Source organism: Typopeltis vanoorti, chromosome 17 (assembly GCF_054136105.1).
Source record: "Typopeltis vanoorti isolate ZY-2024b chromosome 17, IOZ_Tvanoo_1.0, whole genome shotgun sequence".
NCBI lineage: Eukaryota > Metazoa > Arthropoda > Arachnida > Uropygi > Thelyphonidae > Typopeltis > Typopeltis vanoorti.
In genome coordinates, this window is record NC_143565.1 from 84,082,387 (window position 1) to 84,106,031 (window position 23,645).

At 34.8% G+C, this 23,645-nt stretch overlaps 1 protein-coding gene across 1 annotated transcript in view; it reads left to right on the plus strand.

Annotated features, from left to right (window-relative positions):
* The window catches only part of LOC150097580 (inositol-tetrakisphosphate 1-kinase-like), a 255,498-nt gene that overhangs the window by 77,512 nt on the left and 154,341 nt on the right, over positions 1–23,645 (plus strand). Inside the window, exon 3 of the mRNA XM_090406952.1 lies at positions 16,798–16,923. Within this exon, the coding sequence (XP_090263078.1) occupies positions 16,798–16,923 (126 nt within the window). The remainder of the gene's footprint in view (positions 1–16,797; positions 16,924–23,645) is intronic.

Consider the following 23,645-nt stretch of genomic DNA (forward strand, 5'->3'; position numbering starts at 1 on the left):
TCAAAGAACTGGATGGAATATTTCGCAGTTTAGAATCACTTAAGCAGCAAGTAATGGATATGGATCCAGATGTTAATCGAAGAATTCTTGTTTGCTGAGGTCTGGAGAGTCATTTTGCTTGTTATCATAGAATTTATGACGATAAGAAAAAAACTAAAACTGTTCAAACGACTCTTTATAACTTCTTTTGATAAAAAAAAATTGCAGTAACTAATGTAGGTACAAGTATTTATTAAACATTTACTTTGCATTCATTTTTTATCTTTCCTAAAAGAGTACCATATAAAACGAACTGTTAGTACAGTAATCGATCATGGAAGAATTGTACTTTTTACCATTGATTATTATATTTGATTAACGCGATTTTGATATACGCGGTAACATCGAGGGATTAATTAACCGCGTTAATCGAGGGATACCTGTATTTGTTAATAGTATCCAACTGGTAGATAACTTTAATTCCCCAGCTAAGATGCAAGTACTTTGCTTATCAGAGGAACCTAGATTTGAATCCTGTCTAGAATGTGATAAACCTTTACCAGGGCTTTTCAACTGAAGGTGAGTTAACTAACCTTATAGAGAGGTGGCAGAGTTTTTTCTCCTGGAAACTGGTTTTTCATCCTGCTAAACACATTAGCAAAGGAGTCCATGAAGTTAACAGACATAAATACCCTGGACTCATAACTTTGAGGTGTTTTGGCCATAAAAAAAAAAAATTAAAAACATGCAAAAAAAAAAAAAGCATATCAGAGGTCAAGTGGCTTGTGCCATCTTCAGCCTCCAGAGCAGTCTCCTGTTTCTGTCCTCCCCATCTCTTCTGATATGCATGTAGGTTAACATTCTTTAAGGATAGATATGCAAACATGCACATAATAAAGTGGTTCTGCAGGCTAACCTGATGATAATCCATCTGGAGGCTTTAGTCTTCAACCAGTCTCCTCTTTCTTCTACCCCTCCCCCCCCAAACAATCGTCCAGCTTTTCATATATACATGCACATGCATGCACAAACAGTCAACCAGTTTTGCATCATGAGGAAGTGGAAGTGATCGGTAAGGAGATACTGGAAGTTAAAGCTGAGTTTAATGTGTTAAACAGAGAAATTAGGACTATAGAGATTACTTTAGCTTAAGTAACTAGAACAGGATTACATATGGGTGAGTCTTTGGTGAATGATTCAGTAATAAATAGTATGGGAGTGATTGGGAGTCAACATAATAAAACCACAAGTGGCCTAGAAGAAATGAGATGTAGTGAGAGTGGGGGGGGGAAGTAATAGAGAGTTGAGTAATGAAGCTGGGAGAGTCATGCTGAATAGTGTAGAGAATGAGTCCATGAGTGTGGACTTGAATGAAGTTAAGAGTGGTAAAATATATGGTGATTCTATGATTAAGGGTATGGAGAGTGGTATGCATGAGGAGTGCTTGGCTGATGGGACAATAGAAAGAGTGGCTTTAGCAATAAAGAGAGGGCATGAAGCAGACAAGATGATAGTTATGGTGGGTACGAATGACCTGAGAGGTAGTATAAATCAGGTAGGAAAAGATTTAAGAACATTATTAGATATTGTGAAGAGGAAAAGTGTCAATGGGAGAATAGTGTGTGTGCTGCCTCGTTTTGACAATTACGAGTTAAGTAGACGAGCAATGATAATGAATGATATGATTGCAAGAATGTGCAGAAAAAGAGGTCTGGAGTTTGTTGATGTTTGGAGTGTGTTTGAAGGAAAAAGGCAGTTGTATGCTAGAGATGGACTGCATCTTAACATGGATGGACATAAGCGATTGAAGAAGTTATTATTTTCTGAACAGGTTGAAGTTATTGGGCAGGGAAACTAATATTGAAAAGGTTGAGTGTAAGAGAGAGAAACTTTAGCACTGATTGTGTATTTATTGATCCTTATAGGCTGAATAAATTGCAGAAGAGAGGGGGATAAAAATCGGCATAGGACTACGGTAGTTAGTGACTTATATATCAGTTCTAAAGCCGGTACAAGATCTAGAGGGAATCTGCAATTTTTGTATACCAATGCTAGAAGCATTCGAAATAAGAGAGAAGAATTTTTGGCATTAGTCAGTGAAATCTCACCAAAAGTTGTAGGCATTAGTGAAACTTGGCTGTCAGCAGAAGATGTGGTCACTGGAATTGAATGTGATGGGTACAGTATTTTCAGGGAGGATAGAGAAGATAGAACAGGAGGAGGAGTACTGTTGATGATAGCTGATATGTTGCAGCCAAAGAAAGTAGTATATCATGATGATAGACATGTGAATGAGAGTTCATTTGAGGCAGGTCTGGTGCGAAATAGTGACCAACGCAACCAAATATACAGTTGGATGCTGCTATAGGTCAGGGAGTACGGGGGGGAGATATTGAATTCATGCATCAGCAACTTAGTGCAATGATTGAAGGCTTGGTGATTATTATGGGGGATTTTAATTACGGTGATATCAATTGGAAGGAGGAAATATCACGTAGCAAAAAGGAAATGGAATTCATACATCTTCTACGAGATAATTACTTGAAACAGCACGTAACTGAAGGGACACATGGTGTGAGAGTGTTGGACCTGGTTATTGGTTCAGAGGTTATATGCATAAGTAAGGTGTCCTCGTTACCTCCAGTTGGTGAAAGCGATCATGTGGTATTGACTTGGGAGGTTGCAAAATCTGTGGATTTTTCTATTAAGAAGGGGTATGTACGGAACTACAGGTTAGGCAATTATAACAAGCTTCGGAGTGAGCTTGCAGCCATCCCATGGCAGAACATATTGCAAGGGAAAGATGTTAGCAGTGCTTGGGATAAAATCAGCGGGTATCTGAGGAAAGCAATATCAGATTGTGTCCCCATGGTTAGGAGGTCAAACAAGGCAGGCATTAGATGGATGAGCAGTAGTATCAAGCTTGAACTGCAAAAAAAGAAAATGTTATGGAGAATTTACAAGGAGAAAGGCGATCAGGACACCCATGAGCAGTACAAGGCTCAAGCTAGGAAGGTTACCAGCATAGTAAGAAAAGCTAAATCAGATTATGAGAAGACCTTAGCCAAAGAGATCAAGGGTAATCCCAAAGAGTTCTTCTGCTATGTGGCAAGTAAGAGGAAGAATGACTTCGGAAGGATAACCTTAGTGGGTGCTGATGATATTGAGGTGACAAAATCAGATGTAATAGTCGAGTTACTGAGTTATTTATTTTTAAAAAGTCTATCACCCAAGTGAGGATATCTCTATACCTACAGCAATACCTAATGTGAGAATTGAAGCTAAAGAATCAGAGGTATTAAATATATTGCAAAACTTAAATGCAAACACTGCGGTAGGCTTAGATGGAATATCAGCTCGGGTGTTGCGTGAATGTGCAAATGAATTGTCAACCCCTCTCAACTGGATATTTAACTTAAGTTTGAACTCTGGTATGGTCCCTAGGGAGTTGAAGTTAGGCAAAGTGGTTCCTTTGCATAAGGGTGGCTCTAAAACTGCAGTATTGAATTACAGACCAATCACCATCTCAGGAGTAGTGGTAAAAGTATTGGAAAAGTTGGTTAAAGACAAAATTCAAGAATGGGTGGATCAGGATATGATACTCTATAGAGGCCAACATGGTTTTGTTAAAGGTAGATCCTGCCTTAGCAATCTATTAACTATTCATAATAGAATAACATCTGAGTTGGACAAAGGAACTGGCTACACAGTGGTACTTCTGGATTTTGCTAAGGCTTTTGACAGGATACCCCATAGAACACTGTTACGCAAATTGGAGCAGATGGGAATGGATATTAAATTGGTGATATGGATAGGAGAATGGCTCAGGGAGAGATACCATAAGGTGGTGTATGGAGGAGCCGAGTCCAGAATGAGGCAGGTGACCAGTGGTGTGCCTCAGGGCTCTGTGCTTGGGCCAATGTTGTTTAATTTGTATATAAATGATATAGGAAACGGCTTAAAGGGAGATATTCAGTTGTTTGCTGATGATGCAAAGTTGTGTAGTGCAATAAAAAATCAAGCTGATGTTGAAAGTTTGCTGGAGGATTTAAATAAGCTGGTAAAATGGGCAAAAGAAAATGGATGTCAGTTCAATGTGGAAAAGTGTAAAGTCATGCATTTTGGGATTAAAAGATTACCAGCTGTGTACTACATCGATGGAAAGGTACTCCAAGAGATTGATGAGGCTAGGGACTTAGGGGTATTGGTAGATAGGGAGATGAAGTTCAGAGGACACATTGCTAAGGTGTCCAAGATTGCACATAGGATTACTTGGTTGTTGAGGAACACACTGACATCCAGAGATAAAGAGGTTATTATTCCCCTTTATAAAGCATTGATACTTCCACATTTGGATTACTGTGCTCAGGTCTGGTCACCTGGATTCCTTGGAGATGAGGAGGCTGTGGAGAGGGTTCAGAGAAGAGTGACCAAGTTGGTGAGTGATATAAAAAATGCTCCCTACATTGATAGATTGAGAGCTTGTGGATTGCAGAGATTGGTTGATAGGCGAAGAAGAGGGGATATGATAGAAACATTCAAATTACTAAAAGGTTTTTATAGGATTGATGCAGGGGAAATGTTTCAGCTGTGTGATAGTGATGGAAGAACAAGAGGTCATCTCTGGAAATTAAAGAAGAGTGTGGTAAACAAAGGTGTCAGAACAAGGTTTTTTGCCTGGAGGGTGGTGAATGAGTGGAATTCATTGCCTGACTTAGTTGTGAGCTCTTCGTCTGTAAATGAATTCAAGAAGAGATATGACAGATATTGTTTTGCTAGTTTGGGTCTCCCGCGATGAGTCTACTGACTCCATGGAGATACCCGTAATAATAATAATCATCATCATGCATATCAAGGATTTAGGCCTAACGTGGCCTGTTCCAACCTTAGAAGTCGTTGTTGAATCTTTTAAGAGGACGTTCTGGTTTTCTATTTCTTAGACTTGTACTTTAAGGTTTGTTTTGGTTTTCTATTTTCATTCTTTGAATGTGTTCCATCCATTTATGTTTATATTTTTTAATTTTTTTTATTACTGGTTCTTGGTTTAATTCTTTCATAATTTCTTTTGTGATCAAATACAGTATACTTTGCAGTTTTTCTCATAAACTTCATTTCTGCTGTTATTAATCTTTGTCTTTTTGTTTTATTTTCCAGATTTCACTTCCATACAATAAGACTGGTAGGGCTAATGTATTGTATACTTTTAGTCTGGTTTGGTTTAAATATAGAGTTAATTACACCTGTTATTTTTAAATATTTTGCAATTTTTAGGTTTATATCTTTTTCATTTTCATATGTGATCATACATTCTAGGTAGTTAAATGAATTCACCTATTCTAAGATCTTGTTATCTATTACTATTTTAGTTCTTACTGAATCTTGTCCTTTAAAGGCCATAGTTTTTGATTTTTCTGTTGATATTATCATGCCATAATCTTCGGCTATCTCATTTATATCTAAAATAGCTTTCTGTAAGTTATCTTCAGAATTTGTAATTATTATTTGGTCATCGGCAAAAAGGAGAGTGTTTAAGTTCACAGTAGGAGAACGTTTAATACCTTGATGGGAATTTTTATTCCATTTTATTATTATTTCATTTAGGTAAATATTAAAAAGAGTTGCTGAGAGGGGGCATCCTTGTCACACTCCTTGGTTTATCTCTCTCGTATATTATAGATAGTTCATGATTTAATCTCATTTGTGTTTGATTACTTTCATATATACTTATGATAACTTTTAGGATATTATTTGGTATTTGTCTTTCTTTTAATATGTTAAATAAACCACCAGTTTTGCAAGATGGTGTAACCACTTACTCTGGAGAACTCTGTTCAGGCCATGTATGGACACAAGAGTCAGTCATACCTTAGTTTTCTCATAGGAGAAAACTTTGGGAGTCTTTAATGTTTTTCATTTCCAACACAACCATGGAAGATGGCATAAATATGGGCATTCAAACTGGGAATCAAAAAAAAAAAAAAAACCTTGTGCAAAAAATGGTAGCAAAAAAAAAAATCATAAAACACAAAAGTGAAGGCAAAAAAAATTACAGCACTCTACCAACAGTCATGATCTGAACATAAATAATGTGCACTATCACTTATTCAGTCTATTTTAGATCTTGACCAGCTAACAACTTCATCAAGGAGCTTATTTAATTATTTAATCTGTTTTTGGGGTTATAACTAATTTCTTAATAGGTTGAAGTATCCTGTAAAAGCGGTCTATCTTCCTTTCATAGTCAGCCTTATCCATTACCATTATAGCTTTTCCTTTATCCACTTTCAAAAAAAAATAAAATAAAATAAATAAATAAAAATATATATATCTCATCTCATCTTCCTTATACCCTCTTTTACTTTGCGGTGTCGAGGGTCCATTGATCATCGGACCTCACTCCGTTTACAGGATAAGGTGGTCAGCCTTATGCCCCAGTGTATCCTATGGCCTGTAGTGTTGAGTTCTCAAGGCCAGTTTGCCTGCTTTGCGGGATGAAAAACCCCAGAATAAACTGGGGAAAAAACCCTGCTGTTCACGCCCAAGACTGGCTAACTTGGCTATGGCTGAGGAAGATCCTTCAGCTCCTCACGTCACCGACGAGAATCGAACCTAGGACACTCCTTCCCCAGGCATATGGTTGCGAAGCACATAGCCACTAAGCTAACCACATGGACTATATATATATATATATATATATATATATATATATGGTTCTGTTGTTTTAATTAAAACAGCACATGGAATTCAGTAATAGATCAATTGCAAGGTGCTAATTTGCTTCTACAGAATGCAGCAGCAACTTCAAAGTGAAGTTTATTAGCATCTTCACTTGAAAGTCTCAACTGATTTGATATTATACAAAAAATCAAGATACAGAATGGATCTAGGTACAATAGCCAAATCCCTTTGGCTAGCACACTAGTCTCAGCATCAGGCAATAGGTTTTGCTTTGTTTGATGTTTTAAGGATACTTGTGACATAAAGACTGAATAATATAAGCACGTAAACACAAGAAAGATATTTAATTAACCAAATATTTCAGTCTGGAAATAGCAGACCATCTTCAGTGGCACTACAAGAACAGTTTTAAAAAAAATACAAGGTGGAATACTAGCAATTGATCATTTAAAAATAGAACAAGCTACATGATGTTATATCATTAAGTATTAAAGGGAATATTTTTAAGCAGAGACATGATTGAAATAGATATTAATTTATATTAAATGACATAAAATTAATATGAATTAATGAGTTATCCTGATTAGACTTTCCCAGATTTTTGATATAGCTATACAGTCATTCTGATTCAGGTTAGGACGATGGAGTAAGGCCTCTTCGCTTTCTTTGAATAAACGTTCAAATTTATAATGGGATCTATGTAAGAGGCGAGTTTTTGACCAAAGGATGTTGTGGTTAGTTTCAATCCCGTACTAAGCCAATCCAGATTTTTCAGGTTTGTTGTGATGAATGGAGGATTGATATTCTTGGATTCTTTTTTCAAGAGAACGTCTTATATTTTTTTTAAAACTGTTCTTGTAGTGCCACTGAAGATGGTCTACTATTTCCAGACCGAAATATTTGGTTAATTAAACATCTTTCTTGTGTTTACGTGCTTATGTTATTCAGTATTACTCCTCCATTACTTTGTTAACCAGTGTTTAGCGAAAACCTACCGTTACTGGCAGATACATTCATCAAACGTCTGCTCATAATACCTCTAAAAAAAATTGGTATTATGAAGTATTAATAGAGCACAAAATGTGTACTTCTCCTCTTCCTCAAGTCTACAACAAGAACTTCTCACTATCAAAACTTGAATGAAATTAAATGATTATAACCCTCATCAAATCCAACTGATAATTGACACCTCTGTTTCAACACCTAAGAATTCAACAGACCACAGGATTACAGTCATGTATATTTTTCTGAACCTGTTGGCAGAATTTTGAAGAAGTATCACCTTATTCTTATATTTTCCTATCAACAAAATCTGTTGCCATCTACAAAAGAAACTGTCACCTCTATCTTTAGCTGGTGTTTGCCAGATTGCTTGCGAATGTAATTTGTCGTATTTTGGGCAAGCAGGCCATTCTATGGGGGGGGGGATTAATGAACATCAATACTACATTGAATATGTGAATCCTCAAAAGTGTTTTGTACAGCTTAATATTGACACGACACAATATCCTGTGGGATAAAGCTTGTCTTCTCTATAGAAGCAGTTTTAAATATGAATACCTTGATGCCCTTTTACATCAGGCTAACCTGAATCAGAATGATTCTCTCTCCTCTCCCCCTCCCAAAAAGTTTGGAGATTCTCATTTTATGTAAACATCAAAAATAGTTTTAATATTATTTATTAAAATTAAGAATAATTTCTAGCACACAGCAACTGTTTTTAATTGGTAAACTGATTGTGTATGTACCTCGTTCCTGTTCTTGATTTGCTTGTTGTTTCTACACACTGATGAGTACTGTTGAAGGACTGTTGATGTACTGTTTCAAAGAGTACTTTGAAAGGTACATAGGTACCTTTCAAAGATTAGACTAGCCAAGATTTGGAGAAACTTATGTGGTAATTTTTGATATTTCCAGGACATTTAATATCTGTCTTATATAGAGCTGATTTATGAAACCATTTTTCAACTTGCCATCTACCTTTTGCAAAATTGCTGCCAGTTTTCTCTCTTTGGTCATTGTGGATGACTTCCTGTCTTGATATTTCCCCAGTAATGCTTCAGAGGCCCTGTACTTTGATCCATGCCCTTCCTGCTGTGCATGTTACATTATCTTGCTAGTCTCAAGACATAACTCTTTAGTACTAGCACCTTAAACACTGATCTTGCATCCAGGTGACTGGACAACTTCACTGTCCCCAAAATATAGTCTTATCTTATTTCTTATAACAAAAATCTCATTTCAATTCCATTTACTTGTGATAATACTCAATCTCGAGCAAAGTTCAGAATCCTTTTTTTAGTCTGACTTAACACTTCTATCTTTTTTCTCTAAAAACATGGGGCAACTAGTTATTTTAGCCTCTTCAAACTTCTTCCTCTTCTTGGACCTGTTCAGGACACTGTACAAGATATGATAATTAGTTCCCAGAATGGCCTTGTATTATCACATCTATGGCACATCAGGAAGAACCATGTGACTGTTCATATTTGGACATCTGCTATTGTCTTGAGTTGTATTAAAACAATCAAGCTGCTAGTTTTCTAGCTATGGTAGAGTTTAAAGGTGCATTTCTATTACTTTCAGCAGAAAAATAAGTGAATGGAATTTAGAACAGCACATTAACATCAAGTTTCGTGCAAAATTAGACCAAAGCACAAGTGAAACTGTAAAATTAATCATAATTTAAAATGATGAATATTTTTACATTTGTTTGTTAGTATATTATTGGTTTCGTAACCCGTATATCGACACTAGCGATGTGTCAGTTATTAATATTATTATTGTCAAAATGAAATGTAAACTATTTGAAAATTTATGTATTTACTAGATCCTGATATAATAAATTTAGTTTAATCCTTTATCCAAGTGTGAGCAAACAAAGTTTGCACCTGAAAGTATCTTCAGGACTGGGTTAAGGTGGTACAACACCAGGGCAACTCGTTGCAAAGGTGGAGCAAGATACCAACACTCCTATCTCAGTATCTCCTATAATGCAAAACACATCTCCTTGCAGATATGTCTAATGTTATGCATTAAGGGAAGGGCCACTACCCAGACTAGCTTCGACCTTTATTGAGGTCTCTTCAGTGGGAGCCAGGCCCAAGTGGAGATATCAGGCAGAAGCATTAGCAGGTCATCTCTCCGCAAGGAGATGTGTTTTGCATTATAGGAGATACTGAGATAGGAGTGTTGGTAGCTTGCTCCACCTTTGCAACGAGTTGCCCTGGTGTTGTACCACCTTAACCCAGTCCTGAAGATACTTTCAGGTGCAAACTTTGTTTGCTCACACTTGGATAAAGGATTAAACTAAATTTATTATACTCTAACCAAGTGAAAAATAAACTTTTAGATCCTGATAGTTGTGTTACTTACAATTTTTTTTGTAGTTTAAAATTGTTGAGATTTTTTGTGGTTTGAGAAGAAATTCTCTTGTTGCTAACGAGACGTATCAGCCATTATGCGTAACTTCTCGCTTGCCATTTACATGGAGTGCGCATGCTTACCGAGGAGTTTGATGGGTGATTGACGGCTGACAGAGAGCATTCAGTATTGGGGCAGTGAGGAAAACAAGTAGAGAGATGATTTCAGAAGGCAACCGGAGAATTTTGTTCTTAGGAAGTTTTTAAGAAAGCGTGACAGTCGGGTACAATATTAATAGAAGATTCTGAAAAGGAATTGTAGCACTGTGAGTCTTTAAACTGGAGGAGTTGAGACTGTCAACAAGTATTTAATCAATAAAATAAGATATTGCATTTGATGTTCTAATTGAATGTTCGAAGATACGCTGAATGGAAAGTTTCATCTTCTGTCTTAAGGACACTGGATTACTATGGAAAAAGCAATTGGTGAAATTTGAAACTGTAAAGTGGCTTAGCATGAAGAGCTCAACAGATATGCTGAGGTAGTGGAAGAAACTTCTTTCTCTAGCACAAAAAATTAGTAAATTGTGCATCAAATAGAACTGCAAGAAGTAAGAATATTTATACTTCATGGAGAAGGAAGAACAATATTGTATGTTACATAAGGGAGATTAAAAAAAAGGGGGGAGAATCCCATGGAAATGAAGAAGAAAATTTTATATTTTCGGAAAGGGCCTGACAAAGAAACTGACTCGGAACATTTTTTTTTGTTGTTGTGAAAACAAAGTGTTTAGTCTGGTAGCTGATTAACTATATGTCAAACAATCCAATAATAGAATAAGTCTGAGAATGAATGATTTTAATATTTTTGGATAAGGTAGCTGATAATCAAGAAACAGAAAATTTATACATGAATCTTGAACAGGCACTAAATTGCAAGTCAACATACACATTCATTGGTGGAGACTTTAATGCCAAAATAGGACATGAAAAACAAAACAAAGTTTATAGGTCCAAATGGCCTGGGAGAAAGAAATAAGAGGAGAGAGAGAGAGAGACTAGCCAAATTCGCTGCAGCTGAACAACTCTTTATGATAAACACTTTTTTCAACAAACGCCCAGAAAGAAGATGGACTTGGCAATCACTGAATGGAGACACAAAAAATGGAATTGACTACATTTTACAGACTGTAAAACACAAAATGTTGGTACAATAGGCAAAACATATTTCAACATAGATTCTGATCACAGACTCACAGTCATTATAAGAATAGACCACAAAAAAGAACAACATCAAACCACAAAAGACAACCTAAACAAATAGACTACCTCAAGTTTAGGAAGTATATAGAAGAGACTGAATGGACTATTAAGAACTGTTACATACATGATGACTATACTGAAGTGCAAGAAAAATCAAATTCCTGTGAAACAAAAGAGAACGACTCCACCTCAAGCCATAGACTAATGAAAAAGAGAAAAGAACTGAAGAAATCTGAAAGAAATTTTCCAGAATAAAAAATTATCTGTAAGTTGCGAAGGAAAAGAATTCCAGAAGATTACAAAGCTTTCACGATACAAAAACTAAGAGAAGTAGCACAGGCAAAAACCAGCCTGAAAAAAATAGAGTAAGACTTAAATTTTAAACAGTCAATTCCATCCGCTTTACAGGATCAAAATGGAGAAAAACATACTAATAGAAAAAGGATAGAAGAAATTCTGCAGAATTTTTATAATCTTTATGCAGCTAAGTGCCAAGTCTCAGAACCTATCATTCCAAAACAATACAGTATATGACGTACTTCCAGAAGAAATAGAACATGCCCTTAAGAAAATGAGTAAAGGTAAAGCCTCAGGACTTGATCATGTTAAGGCTGAAGAAATCCACAAGGTGGACCAACTATATTCAAAGCCTTTGCTACCAGATTCACGTAGTATTTCAAAGAAGGAATGATTACTGAGGAAACAAAAACAAAATGATTACAAAAACCATACTTCTATTCAAAAAAGGGGAACAAGGAAGACATAAAAAAAAACTATCATCCAGTCTGTCTACCCTCTCACATATATAAAATCATAAACAGAGTAATACTGAATAGAATCCAAAATGCTCTCAAAGACAACTCCAGTAGAGATCAGGCAGGATTTAGAAGAGGCTTCTCCACAATAGATCATATCCAGGTCATTTTGCAACTAACAGAAAAATGCAGAGAATACTGAATCCTTCTGTTTCCTCTTTATTGATTTTAAAAAAGCACTTGATACCAAAGAACACAATGCAGTGATCAGTGCCTTACTGGAAATAAATGTGGCACCTACTTACATCCACATGATTAAAGAAATTAATAAAAATCAGACCACACAAATAACCCTATTTGATCAACCTATAAATACAGATATAAAGAGAGGTCTGTTAAAGTGATGTGATCTCCCCAAGTCTATTTACCAGCACTTTAGAATATATTCTGAAAAGAATGGACCTAAACAGAGGAACAAGCATAGATCGTGAAAAACTACAAATCCTTATATTTGCCAATGATCTAGTAGTGATATCTCGCAACCCAAAAGATCTAGAAGAAATGGGTGAAAAAATATACCCAAACAGCAGTGAGATAGGCTTAGAAATGAATCTAGAAAAAACAAAATGGATTAAAAACATCTACACAAGTGACAGTCACCTATGTATTAATAACATCCCTATAGAACAAGTTGACTCTTACAATTACTTAAGACAAAAAGAATAAAAATTATTCTTTGTCTTAAGTAATAATGATTTATTTGAACTAGTAAAAAGGTAAAAAGAAAGAAAGCCGCATAGCTTTCATTCAACAGACTAAAAGACACACCGATCCAAACCTTGACATCTCTGCGAAGGCAAAAATATTTAATAGTGACATTCTTCTATCACTCACATACAGATCAGAAACATGGAACACAACAAGAAAAGAAGAAGACTCTCAGGATAACTCGGCGTGCAATAGAACGTAAGATTTGTAACATCAGCAAAATGTTAAAATCAGGAACATGTTAGAAATACTGAATTAAGAGAGAGAGAGAGAGATCAGGTGTAAAAGATGTGGGAGCTGTAGTATACAAAAGGGGCAGGCCACATATCCAGACTCGGATAACAGATGGACATATAGAATACTCAATTGGCAACCAAGAATAAAGAGAAAACCAGGAAGACTATCTACAAGATGGGAAGACCCATTAGTGAAATCTATGGGTATAAAATGGAAGAGAGTGGCTTGAGATTGAGATCTTTGGAGGCATCTTTGTGACCTGCACTCATGGAGAAATCTTGAATAAAACACAGGTCCATCAAGGTAATAATGCTTTAGTTCATTAAATGTATATATTTTTTTATTTGGCCTTGAGTCAGTGATTTTCCGGATTCCAAAAGAAATAGTTAAGTCATTGCACCAATCGGAATTGAACCATTGTGTAATTAATAAACACTCAGAGTATAAAAACCAATCTTCACAGAGATAAATGATAAAATAAACAATGGTGCAGCTGACATGTTTTTTTAAATAACTGGAACAACTGATTACAATAATAAATAAAAATAACAAATCTTTAGACACATTAAGAGTGGTGTGGTGAAACAAAACACCAAAACATGCAATGGAAAACATCTTCCTCACCAAGACCAAAAAAAAAAAAAAAAAGATTCAAATGTCTTTAAAATCACAGATCAAGACATTGCTTTTAATGTAAGGGCATAGTTCACTTTGAATACATTAAATGAGGACAAACAGTGAACCATCACTGTTATTTAGAAATGCTGGCAAGGTTACTTGAAGCTGTTTATAAGAAAAGAATTGAACTTTGGCCGAACAGTTGTGATCATCTATCACAACAAAGTTCCTGCATACAATGCAATAGCTATCTGTGAATTTCTAACTAAAAAATCAATAACAGGATTGGACCATCCTCTGTATTCACCAGACTTAGGCCATTACAACTTTTGGCTATTTCCAAAACTGAAGAATGCCTTGAAAGGATGTAGATTTTCTACATCCAATGTCACATGGTGACAGTAATTAATAAATAAACAAAAAGTATTCCAGAAGACAAGTTTTAGAAGTGTTTTGAACAATGGCAGCATCATCTAAGTACATTGTTGCAAATTCTTCCTGGTTGTTTAAGATGCACGTGAGATTGCTTTGGTAATCTTATTAGTAGCGATCATAAGGCAACTTTTAAGTTGTATTGTTTTAAAAATTTTTGTTATTCTATCTGTAACATTTTTAATATAAGTTAAAGAAATAGCACCTTTTGTAGTTGTCTTCTTGTTGTATATGCTCTGAAATAAGCCTATTTAAGGTGCTATTGGTAGTTCTGAGATTGTCTCCATTTTTTAGGAGAAAATCCTGAAGATATGTTATTTCTTTTTCTTTTTTGTTATCATTCATCACTGGTTATTGTAATGACTCTGTCTTTGAGAGTTTTGATGATGCCTCATTTTTACATTGTGTCGTGGTATGATGTGGCATGTAGATATCGGCTAGTATTGAGGTGTTTTCTGTAGACCGTAAGTGAAATATTGCCATGAGATGAGAACATCTAGGAAGGAAAGGGATCTATCTTTTCCTACTTCTAATGAAAATTGTATTTTTTTTCTAAACTGAGGAATTCCATGATCTACACGATAAGATGCCAAAACAACCTCATCTGCCATTTAAATGACAATGAGTGTACAAAATCTCCTGTACTTGTAGCATTTGTTACACTGGACAGATGGGTTGATCTGGAGAAATTCATCAAAAAGAATGTGTCAAGGAATTAGAGAAAAAAAATATGCCCATAAATGAAGACTGGCATTTCACATTATCAAAGAAAAACACCAAGTAAATTGACAACTCACTATAAATGGCCATACATAGAATTCAGTAGTTACATCTTTAGATTTAAAGAAGTGAGTGAAACGATACAATGTAATAAAAAAACCAAAGTCTCATCTTAAATCAACTATGGGCAGCATACATAAGAGACCTATATATTAATGTTTAAGCTGTGAGATAAGTTCTACAACACAACACATCGAACAATGAGTCATGCATTTGACATCTCACTATGATTTTCAACAACTAGTTTAATTTTGAATAATGACAGTTGCTAATTCAGAAATCTCTCTGTGAAAGCTTTTTTAATATGTATTTAAACTGAAGAAGTACACAAAAATGCTGTACAAAACTAGTTATTAAATAATAATTTCTTACTAAAAGTTGTATATGATACCTGCCAGACACAAAAGCATAGATGATTGGTTTATTCAATTTTTTATTTTTATTTTTTTATCATTAAAACCTGCAGGGCAACAATGCTGTGTGTGTGTGTGTGTGTGTGTGTGTGTGTGTGTGTGTGTGTGTGTGTGTGTGTGTGTGTGTGTGTGAGAGAGAGAAACAAAATAAGACATTAACCAGAATTCCACAGATTTCATGTCAAGTTTCGACATCTCAAGCTTGTTTACCAATGTTTCAAGTTTCATTTGAATAACAGTTATTTCAAAATTCTCACTGTCAATACCTTTTTTTTTTTTTTCAGATTAAAAACGAGGAATTTGTTTTTAATCTGAAGAAGCACAAAAATATTGTATGAAACTAGTATTAAGTAGTAATTTCTTACTAAAAAAACTTGTACATGGTACATGTCAGACACAAAAGCATGGATAATATATCAAGTTATGGAAACTTTATGTTAAACCAATTATAATTTATGATGATATTAAGGTTATTGGAGATTAGCTTCTTTTGACAGGTTCTTTTCACTTTGAACAGATTCTCTAAAGATAACTATCTGCATGTGAATCGTTACATTACTGCACTCATGATATCGAAAAAATGTGTTAAAAAAATGTTCGACTTGAAAACAACACTGATGAAACTTTGATTGAAGAAGGTTTTAATCATAATCAACAAACATGTTAGTTTGTAGACTTAATCTCATTATAACAAGGAATATTAATTTTTTTTTATTACTATATGGATCTCGAATCACATTAAAATCTTTAGTTTTGAGCCTCTTTTATGATGTGTTATTCCATAAGGAAATTGTGAATGAAGAGCTTTAAAGTTGAGAAATCCTCAGTGCAGCCTATTTTAGCACTGTAGAGAAGTGTGTGGTGGACTCAGAAAAGGACATATCTTTCTAAACATATTTTAGAAAAAAAAAAAATAATAATAAATTGATATCAGTATTCTTGGTTACTATTAAAAACAGTGATTATTTATAATAAATTTCTAATTAGATCTGTTAAATTTCCTTTTTGTCATCACTTTGTATACATGTCTGGAAGAAATTCTATTTTGTGTAGTTTGAATTTGGTTTTGTCATCTTTGCAATTAAAAATAAGCCAAAAAGTTTTAATTCTGGATTAGTGAGAGGCCCAAGAATAAGGGTGAGATAGATTTTATTAGAATACATGACACCTTTGAATCAGTAGCAGATGTTTCTGCATTAGCAACAGCTGTTGTAATTAAAATGCCGAGTGAGATTTAGTTCAAAAGCAATGGGTGGGTTAGCTGTTAAAAATGGAGGGGAGGATGAAAAGTATAAGAACTAAATGCTAACGGAGCAGTAAGATTCACTCCTTCCCCCTTCTTGTCCAAATTTAAGAGAACTATGCACTTTCCATCCACAGAGATGTCCAGAAATTATGGCAGTCACTTTTTAAGGAAATTTTATAAATTTGCTAACATTTGAAGTATGCACAATTTTTTTGCGCATATGCATTGGATTCACTATTAATTTTTTGGTTATTAAATATTTTTAGATTGATCTAGAACGACCTCTTGAAGAACAAGGCCCTTTCGTTGCAATTGTTCACAAGTTATCAGATGCAGTTGTTAAAGCAGAACAAGGTGATTTGCAATCGAAGATAATTTGTGAGGCTTTTGAGGTAAAATTTTGTTTACACATTTTTAAAGATTTGAGGAAAGTACATTATCATTAAAAAAAATGATACTGCAACCATTATTTTATAACAAAGCAGCAAAACACTGTTTACCTCTGACAACTTTGTTTTGAAAGTGATGAAGAGCATGCATGAATACAACGTTTGGCATGACAGTTATCATGGTATTGTCCTGTCAAATGTTATCTCAGAGAGATGAAGATCCATGACTCATGGATCTCCATCTCTCTCTCTCTCTCTCGGGCTGCCCTCTTGTTGTCTGCATAGTGTTTTTGAAATGTCTCGTTATCTTCCTTCCCAGTATTCTCTTGTCTTCAATTCTTCCCGCTAATAAATCTTTTTGAAGACTGAAGAATGCCTCACAGTATGACACATGTAATATTTTTCTTTTTTGTATGTTCTTTATTAATTCCAATTTAGTACCATCTTCAAAGCTTCATTTCTCTTCTGAATCCATGAGATCTCCAGTGCTTTCCTGTATGTTCACATCTCAAAAGCATCAATTCTCTTCTTTATTGTCCATGTTTTTGTTTCATAGAGAAAAGTAGACCAAATAAAGCACTTAATCTAATTTTTTTTTCTTTTTTGCTTATTTCTCTTGATGTTAGAATATTTTTCATTTTGTTAAAGGTTGATTTTGCAATTTCTATTCTTCTAATCTTTTTCATTTTCCATCCTCTGTAATTAAGTGACCTAAATAAGTGTAACATTCAACTTGTTTCATAATTCGGTTTTCATCTTTAATTTGTAACTTTTAGGTATATTTTTCTTTGCTTACTGTCATAACTTTAATTCTTTTGAAATTTAATATAAGGCCATATTTTTTGCTCCTGTATATTTGTTCATTTAACTTTTGCAAGTGTCTTTCTCAGCAATCAGTACAGTATCATCTGCATAACAAAGATTATTTATATTTCTTCCTGCTATTTTTGCTCTTTCCAGTTTTTCCATACCATCAAAAATTTCTTCATTGTGGAGACCGAACAGAAGAGAAGCAAGCACATATCATTGCCTAACAACTTTTTTTAGATTTGTAAAGTTTCTGATGGTTCATTATCAATTTTTATGTTTGCAGTTTGGGTCCGATATATGTAGGATATCAGGCTTGCGTCTGATATCCTCTAGTTATTTACTAAAGAAATTATCTAGTCTTTTCTTTAGTAATGTTTCTGTTAATTTCTTATGATGAACATTATCAAATGCTTTATTATAATCTATAAAACAGAGCTAAACATCTTTCTGCCCAAATTTCTTTCTAATATCTTTCTGATATTGAAGATACTTTCTCCATTGTTCTTCTGTTTCTCATAAATCCACTCTTGACATCCTTTATTTCATTTATCTTTGATTTTATTCTTTCCAATATAATTTGTAATAGTAATTATATTTATTGATCTGTATTCTTTACATTCAAATGTCCCAACCCTTACTATTGCATTACTTAAAAGATAAGTTTTTGGACTCGCAGTGTTTTGTCTTACATGTTAAGATACCAAGGAAACTGTTATGCTAAAGGTGATCAAGAGCTTATTATCATAAGCTCTTGATCACTTGCAAGACTTAAGCTTTTGTGACTGCATCGTTTTGCTACCTGGCTATAAAACAATAATGGATATTCATTATATAATAAATTTAGTTTAATCCTTTATCCAAGTGTGAGCAAACAAAGTTTACGCCTGAAAGTATCTTCAGGACTGGGGTAAGGTGTTACAACACCAGGGCACTCCTTGCAAAGGTGGAGCAAGCTACCAACATCCTATCTCGGTATCTCCCATAATGCAAAACACATCTCCTTGCAGATATGTCTAATGTTATGCATTAAGGGAAGGGCCACAACCCAGACTAGTTTCGACCTTTATTGAGGTCTCTTCAGTGGGAGCCAGGCCCAAGTGGAGATACCAGGCGGAAGCATTAGCAGGTCATCTCTACCTATAGGAGTTGCCAAATGGTGTGCCACCCTTTTTTTAATAAATTATTATACTCTAACCAAGTGAAAAATAAACTTTCAACATCTTTCTTTAAATCCAGAGTAATTTATTAAAAAAGGGTGGCACACCATTTGGCAACTTCTATAGGTAGAGATGACCTGCTAATGCTTCTGCCTGGTATTTCCACTTGGGCCTGGCTCCCACTGAAGAGACCTCAATAAAGGTCGAAACTAGTCTGGGTTGTAGCCCTTCCCTTAATGCATAACATTAGACATATCCGCAAGGAGATGTGTTTTGCATTATGGGAGATACTGAGATAGGAGTGTTGGTAGCTTGCTCCACCTTTGCAAGGAGTGCCCTGGTGTTGTACCACCTTAACCCAGTCCTGAAGATACTTTCAGGTGCAAACTTTGTTTGCTCACACTTGGATAAAGGATTAAACTAAATTTATTATACTCACCAAGTGAAAAATAAACTTTCATCATGGATATTCATTGTTCTATTGTTTTTTAATAGTTTTCAGTGCCAATTGAAACCTTTTAAGCTATAAGCTATTACCCTCTATAGTTATGACTTGCATACAGATTGAGAATTTACATATCAAAAATACAACTTTCTAACACATGATTCATTGGGATTCAGAGGATTCCACCCCTCAGAGAGAGTTTCTGCTTAGTCTCTGAGAACCTATAGTTCAAAACAGCAGTCAGGCTAGTAAAATCAAAAGTAATAATAAAAGGTGAAAATCACTTCCTCAACAAAATTAATGTTTTAAGTAGTATGGTACAAAGCAGCTCATATGTAGAAGGTTGTATTCTCAAAAGCACTTGATCACTCACCTCTTTTAAGTCTACATAGCTCAATTAGCTTTGGGAAACCTGGATTCAAATCCCATCTAGGATCTTGGAATCTTTATCTAGCCTTTTTTGGTTGAATTAGCTAGCAGTGTATGGCAGAGCTTCTTATTCTCTCCAAAACTCTGGTTTTTCATCCTGCCAACCAACCAACCAGGAGAAACACACGAGGCAAAAAATATGTATTTAGCCATAAGTATTTATGCATATTTTTAAATATGCATTTAAAATTAGCATATCAATTGACTATGCTTGTGCGCTTAATAGAATTTTTTTTTTTTTTTATTCCATAACTTTGAATTTTCCTCCACCACTTTCTCTGTATGATAGATCTCCCAGCTGTGATTATTTATTTATTTTTTTTCAGCATTCCCCATTGCTGAAAATATACATTAAAATAAATTTTAATGTATATCCTAGTTTACGTTGTAATTTCCTTAAATCATTTAGTAAAAATGCATAACCAACGTCTAAGCCTTTCCACGAGAATTACGATAATCCACGGAGATGATATCGCACGTAATGCACGCCATTACGGTAAAATGAAGTTAAAGCTATCAAGACAACTGAATCGTCTCGCCTTCCTAAAACGCTGCCGGGATAACCAGGTAATTCCTAACTGTGTCAAATTCAAGCACCGTTTCTCTTCGCGAATGGCTCTTTGTATTTATAACCGTGCCAGCCAAGCTTTGCTCAGGGAACAAATTGCTACGACTCGCCATTTCCTGAATGATGCTAACTTAGCTATCCAGGCACTCGAAGATGACCATAGTATTCAACACTAAATAGGAGGCTAATCTTCTTGAATGGCAGGCAATTTCAAGTAGAGTGATGTGGGCAAATATCAGAATGGGGGACCTGGACAATGAGACTTATTTGTGCCTGTGGTCCCATAGAAGGTTCTGCTAAGGTAGAAGTGGAGGAATTTTTTGAGGCTTTAGAGAAAGTAACTGACACAATGAAAAATGAAAAGTTGATCCTTGCTGGGGTTTTAAATGGCAGAGTAGGAAATGATTGTCAGACATACAAAAATATTTTGGGAAAATTTGGAGAAAAGAGCAAAGGCTAATAATAATGGCAAATACTTGTTGGATTTCTGCTCAGGACATGGACTTTTTATTACTAACACCATGTTCCAACATAAAAATGTGCACAAATTCACATGGAGAGAAGATGCAAGGAATAAGAAAAGTCTCATTGACTATGTTATTGTTGATAGTGATGTTTTCTCTCTGGTGCAGGACACTAGAGTGTACAGAGGATTTGAAATTGGAAGTGATCACCATTTAGTCTTGAGCAGGATAAAATTGAATTTCATATTGAAAAGAAGGTATAAGAAAGTTTTAAAGCGAATAAAAGATGAGCAACTCTCAGATGTGAACAGTAGACTGAAATATACAAACATTCTTCAAGAAAAAATGAAAGAATTTGAAAACAGGAATGAAACCTTGGAAATTCAGTGCAAGCTCTGAGGAAAATATTGATTGATTCAGCCAGAGAGGTATGTGGTGAGGTTGTCAGCAAGGAGAGAAAAATCAGAACTACCTGGTGGACACAGGAAGTTAAAGAAGCAGTGAAGGAAAAGAAGAAAGCATATCAAAAGTTCATTTAAAATAAGTCAGCTTGTGCTCTTAGAGAATACAGAGACAAATGTAAGAAAGCTAAACACTGTAAAACTAGCTAAACAAAAGTCATGGGAAGACTTCAGTAAGAACATAGAAAATAAATATCAAGAAGGTGGCAGGATATTCTGGAGGTTGTTAAAGAAGCTCAGAAATGGAAGAAAGAGTGCTGTAAAAGGAATTAGAGATGATAAAGGTGATATGAAAACTGGAGAAAAAGATATCCTTGAAGTATGGAGTAATTACTTACAGTGGTAAAAAAACACTCAACAAGCATGTAATCAGGAATACATATCCATACTTGAAGTATAAAAGCCATCAAAAGCCTGAAATGTGGAAAGTCAGCTGGAATAGATCATATTTGATCAGAAATGCTCAAGTATGGAGGTATAAAAGTCTTACAGTGGCTGCACTGCATAGTTCAGAGTGTTGGACAGAGGGACGAATTACTAGATGATTGGAGTAGAGCTCTCGTACCGATATGCAAAATGGGAAATAAAACAATGTGAGAATTGCAGAGATATTTCTCTACTGAGAGTTCCTGGTAAGATTTATGCCAGTATACTTGAGAAACGATTGAGAATAATTGTGGGAGAGAAGCTTGGTGAAGAACAAGCTGGATTCAGGCCAAATAGAGGATGTCAGGATCAGATTTTCACTTTACAACAAAGAGTTGAGGAATCATGCGAATGATCTGGAAAAAAGCATATGACAAGTGGGCAAGAGAGAAGCTATTCAAAACAGTTATATGGTGACAGTGGGGCATTATATATCAAGCAATACTTAAGTCTTTAAGTTGTAAGGCAGCAGTTAGAATTGAAGGAAGTAGAGGAAGATGGTTTAATGTTAAATCTAGTGTCAGACAAGGATGCACATATTCCCTCTGTTATATGTTATCTATATGGATCACATTATGAAGGAAAGTGATATTAAATCTTATATTAAAATTGGAAATGTTAATGTCAGCTCTTTGCTTTATGCAGATGATGTTATACTTCTAAATAAATCTGCTACAAGTCTGCAAGATTCCCTGACTAAATTGGATGACTGTTGTAATAGATATGGTATGAAGGTAGGCAGAAGCATTGAAAATATCAATGCATTGCGAATGGAAAACCTATAGAACAAGTAAAACATTTCAGCTACTTAGACATGATATTTAGTGAAGATGGTAAATTAAATATGGAAATAGACAATAGGATCAACAAAGCTGATCTTTGTTGATCCTATAGTAGGAAGTCAACTGAATAAATTTATATGGAATGGGAGAGAAATTAGTCAAAACACTAAATTAGCTATACAAGACAGTGTTCAAACCAGTTTTAACTTATGAATCTGAGAACTGGGTTAGAAGTAAAATACTTGACCAAAGACTGGAGACCGCAGATGTGAGAGTCCTGTGAAAGATCATGGGCATGAACAGATGGCATCAATGGCAATATCATATTAAAAATGAGGTTATTAGGAAAGAACTTGACATTATTAGCATCCAGGAATGTGTTAGCAGAGCTAATCTCATGTGGTATGGTCACATAAACAGAATGGGAGAGGAAAGATTAGCAAAATTAGTGTTCTCTGCCAGGCTGGCAGGAAAAAGAACCAGAGGAAGACCAAGATATAGGTGGATTGATATGGTAAAAAGTGCCTTAGAAGATAGAAATATAAGATCTGACAATGTTGGAGCCTTGACAAGTAATAGATTGATTTGGAGGAAAATTGTAAATAGGATGTTAGTAATGATATAAATGTTTCATATAGTGGTATCATATCCTGTACATCCCTTGCGAGTGAATGTCAGGAATTTGATGATGAAAATATATTACCCAGCTAGCATCCAAAAGTCCATTATATGTAAATGTATATTTGATTTTTGATTAACTACTTAAATGGTGCAGTGTAAAGAAAATTTAAATACTTACGGCAACATCTGTAGGTTTCTAGGTTATATCGTGTGTGTTCTTGTAATTTAGTGCTTGTGTAAAATTAGTGATTTTTTTTAACTGTTTTATTGTGTTTCTTCCTTAGAATATTAGTGTAAATTTTTGTATTTTTAGAGTATTTAGTATTTTTATAATATTTTTATTGTGATATTGTCTGGATGCCACCAACATGAGGAACAATGTCAGCAAAGACCGCATTGGCTGGTGATGTGAATTTGCATGATTTTATTCAGTGTACTGCATGTGAAACTTATTCTTCTAGAAAATTAAAGAATATGTGGAAGGAAATTGAAACTAAAGAGAGAGAATGTATTAAGTTTTTCAAAAGTGACTGTCTGTTAGGTGACAAGAATGCAACAAATA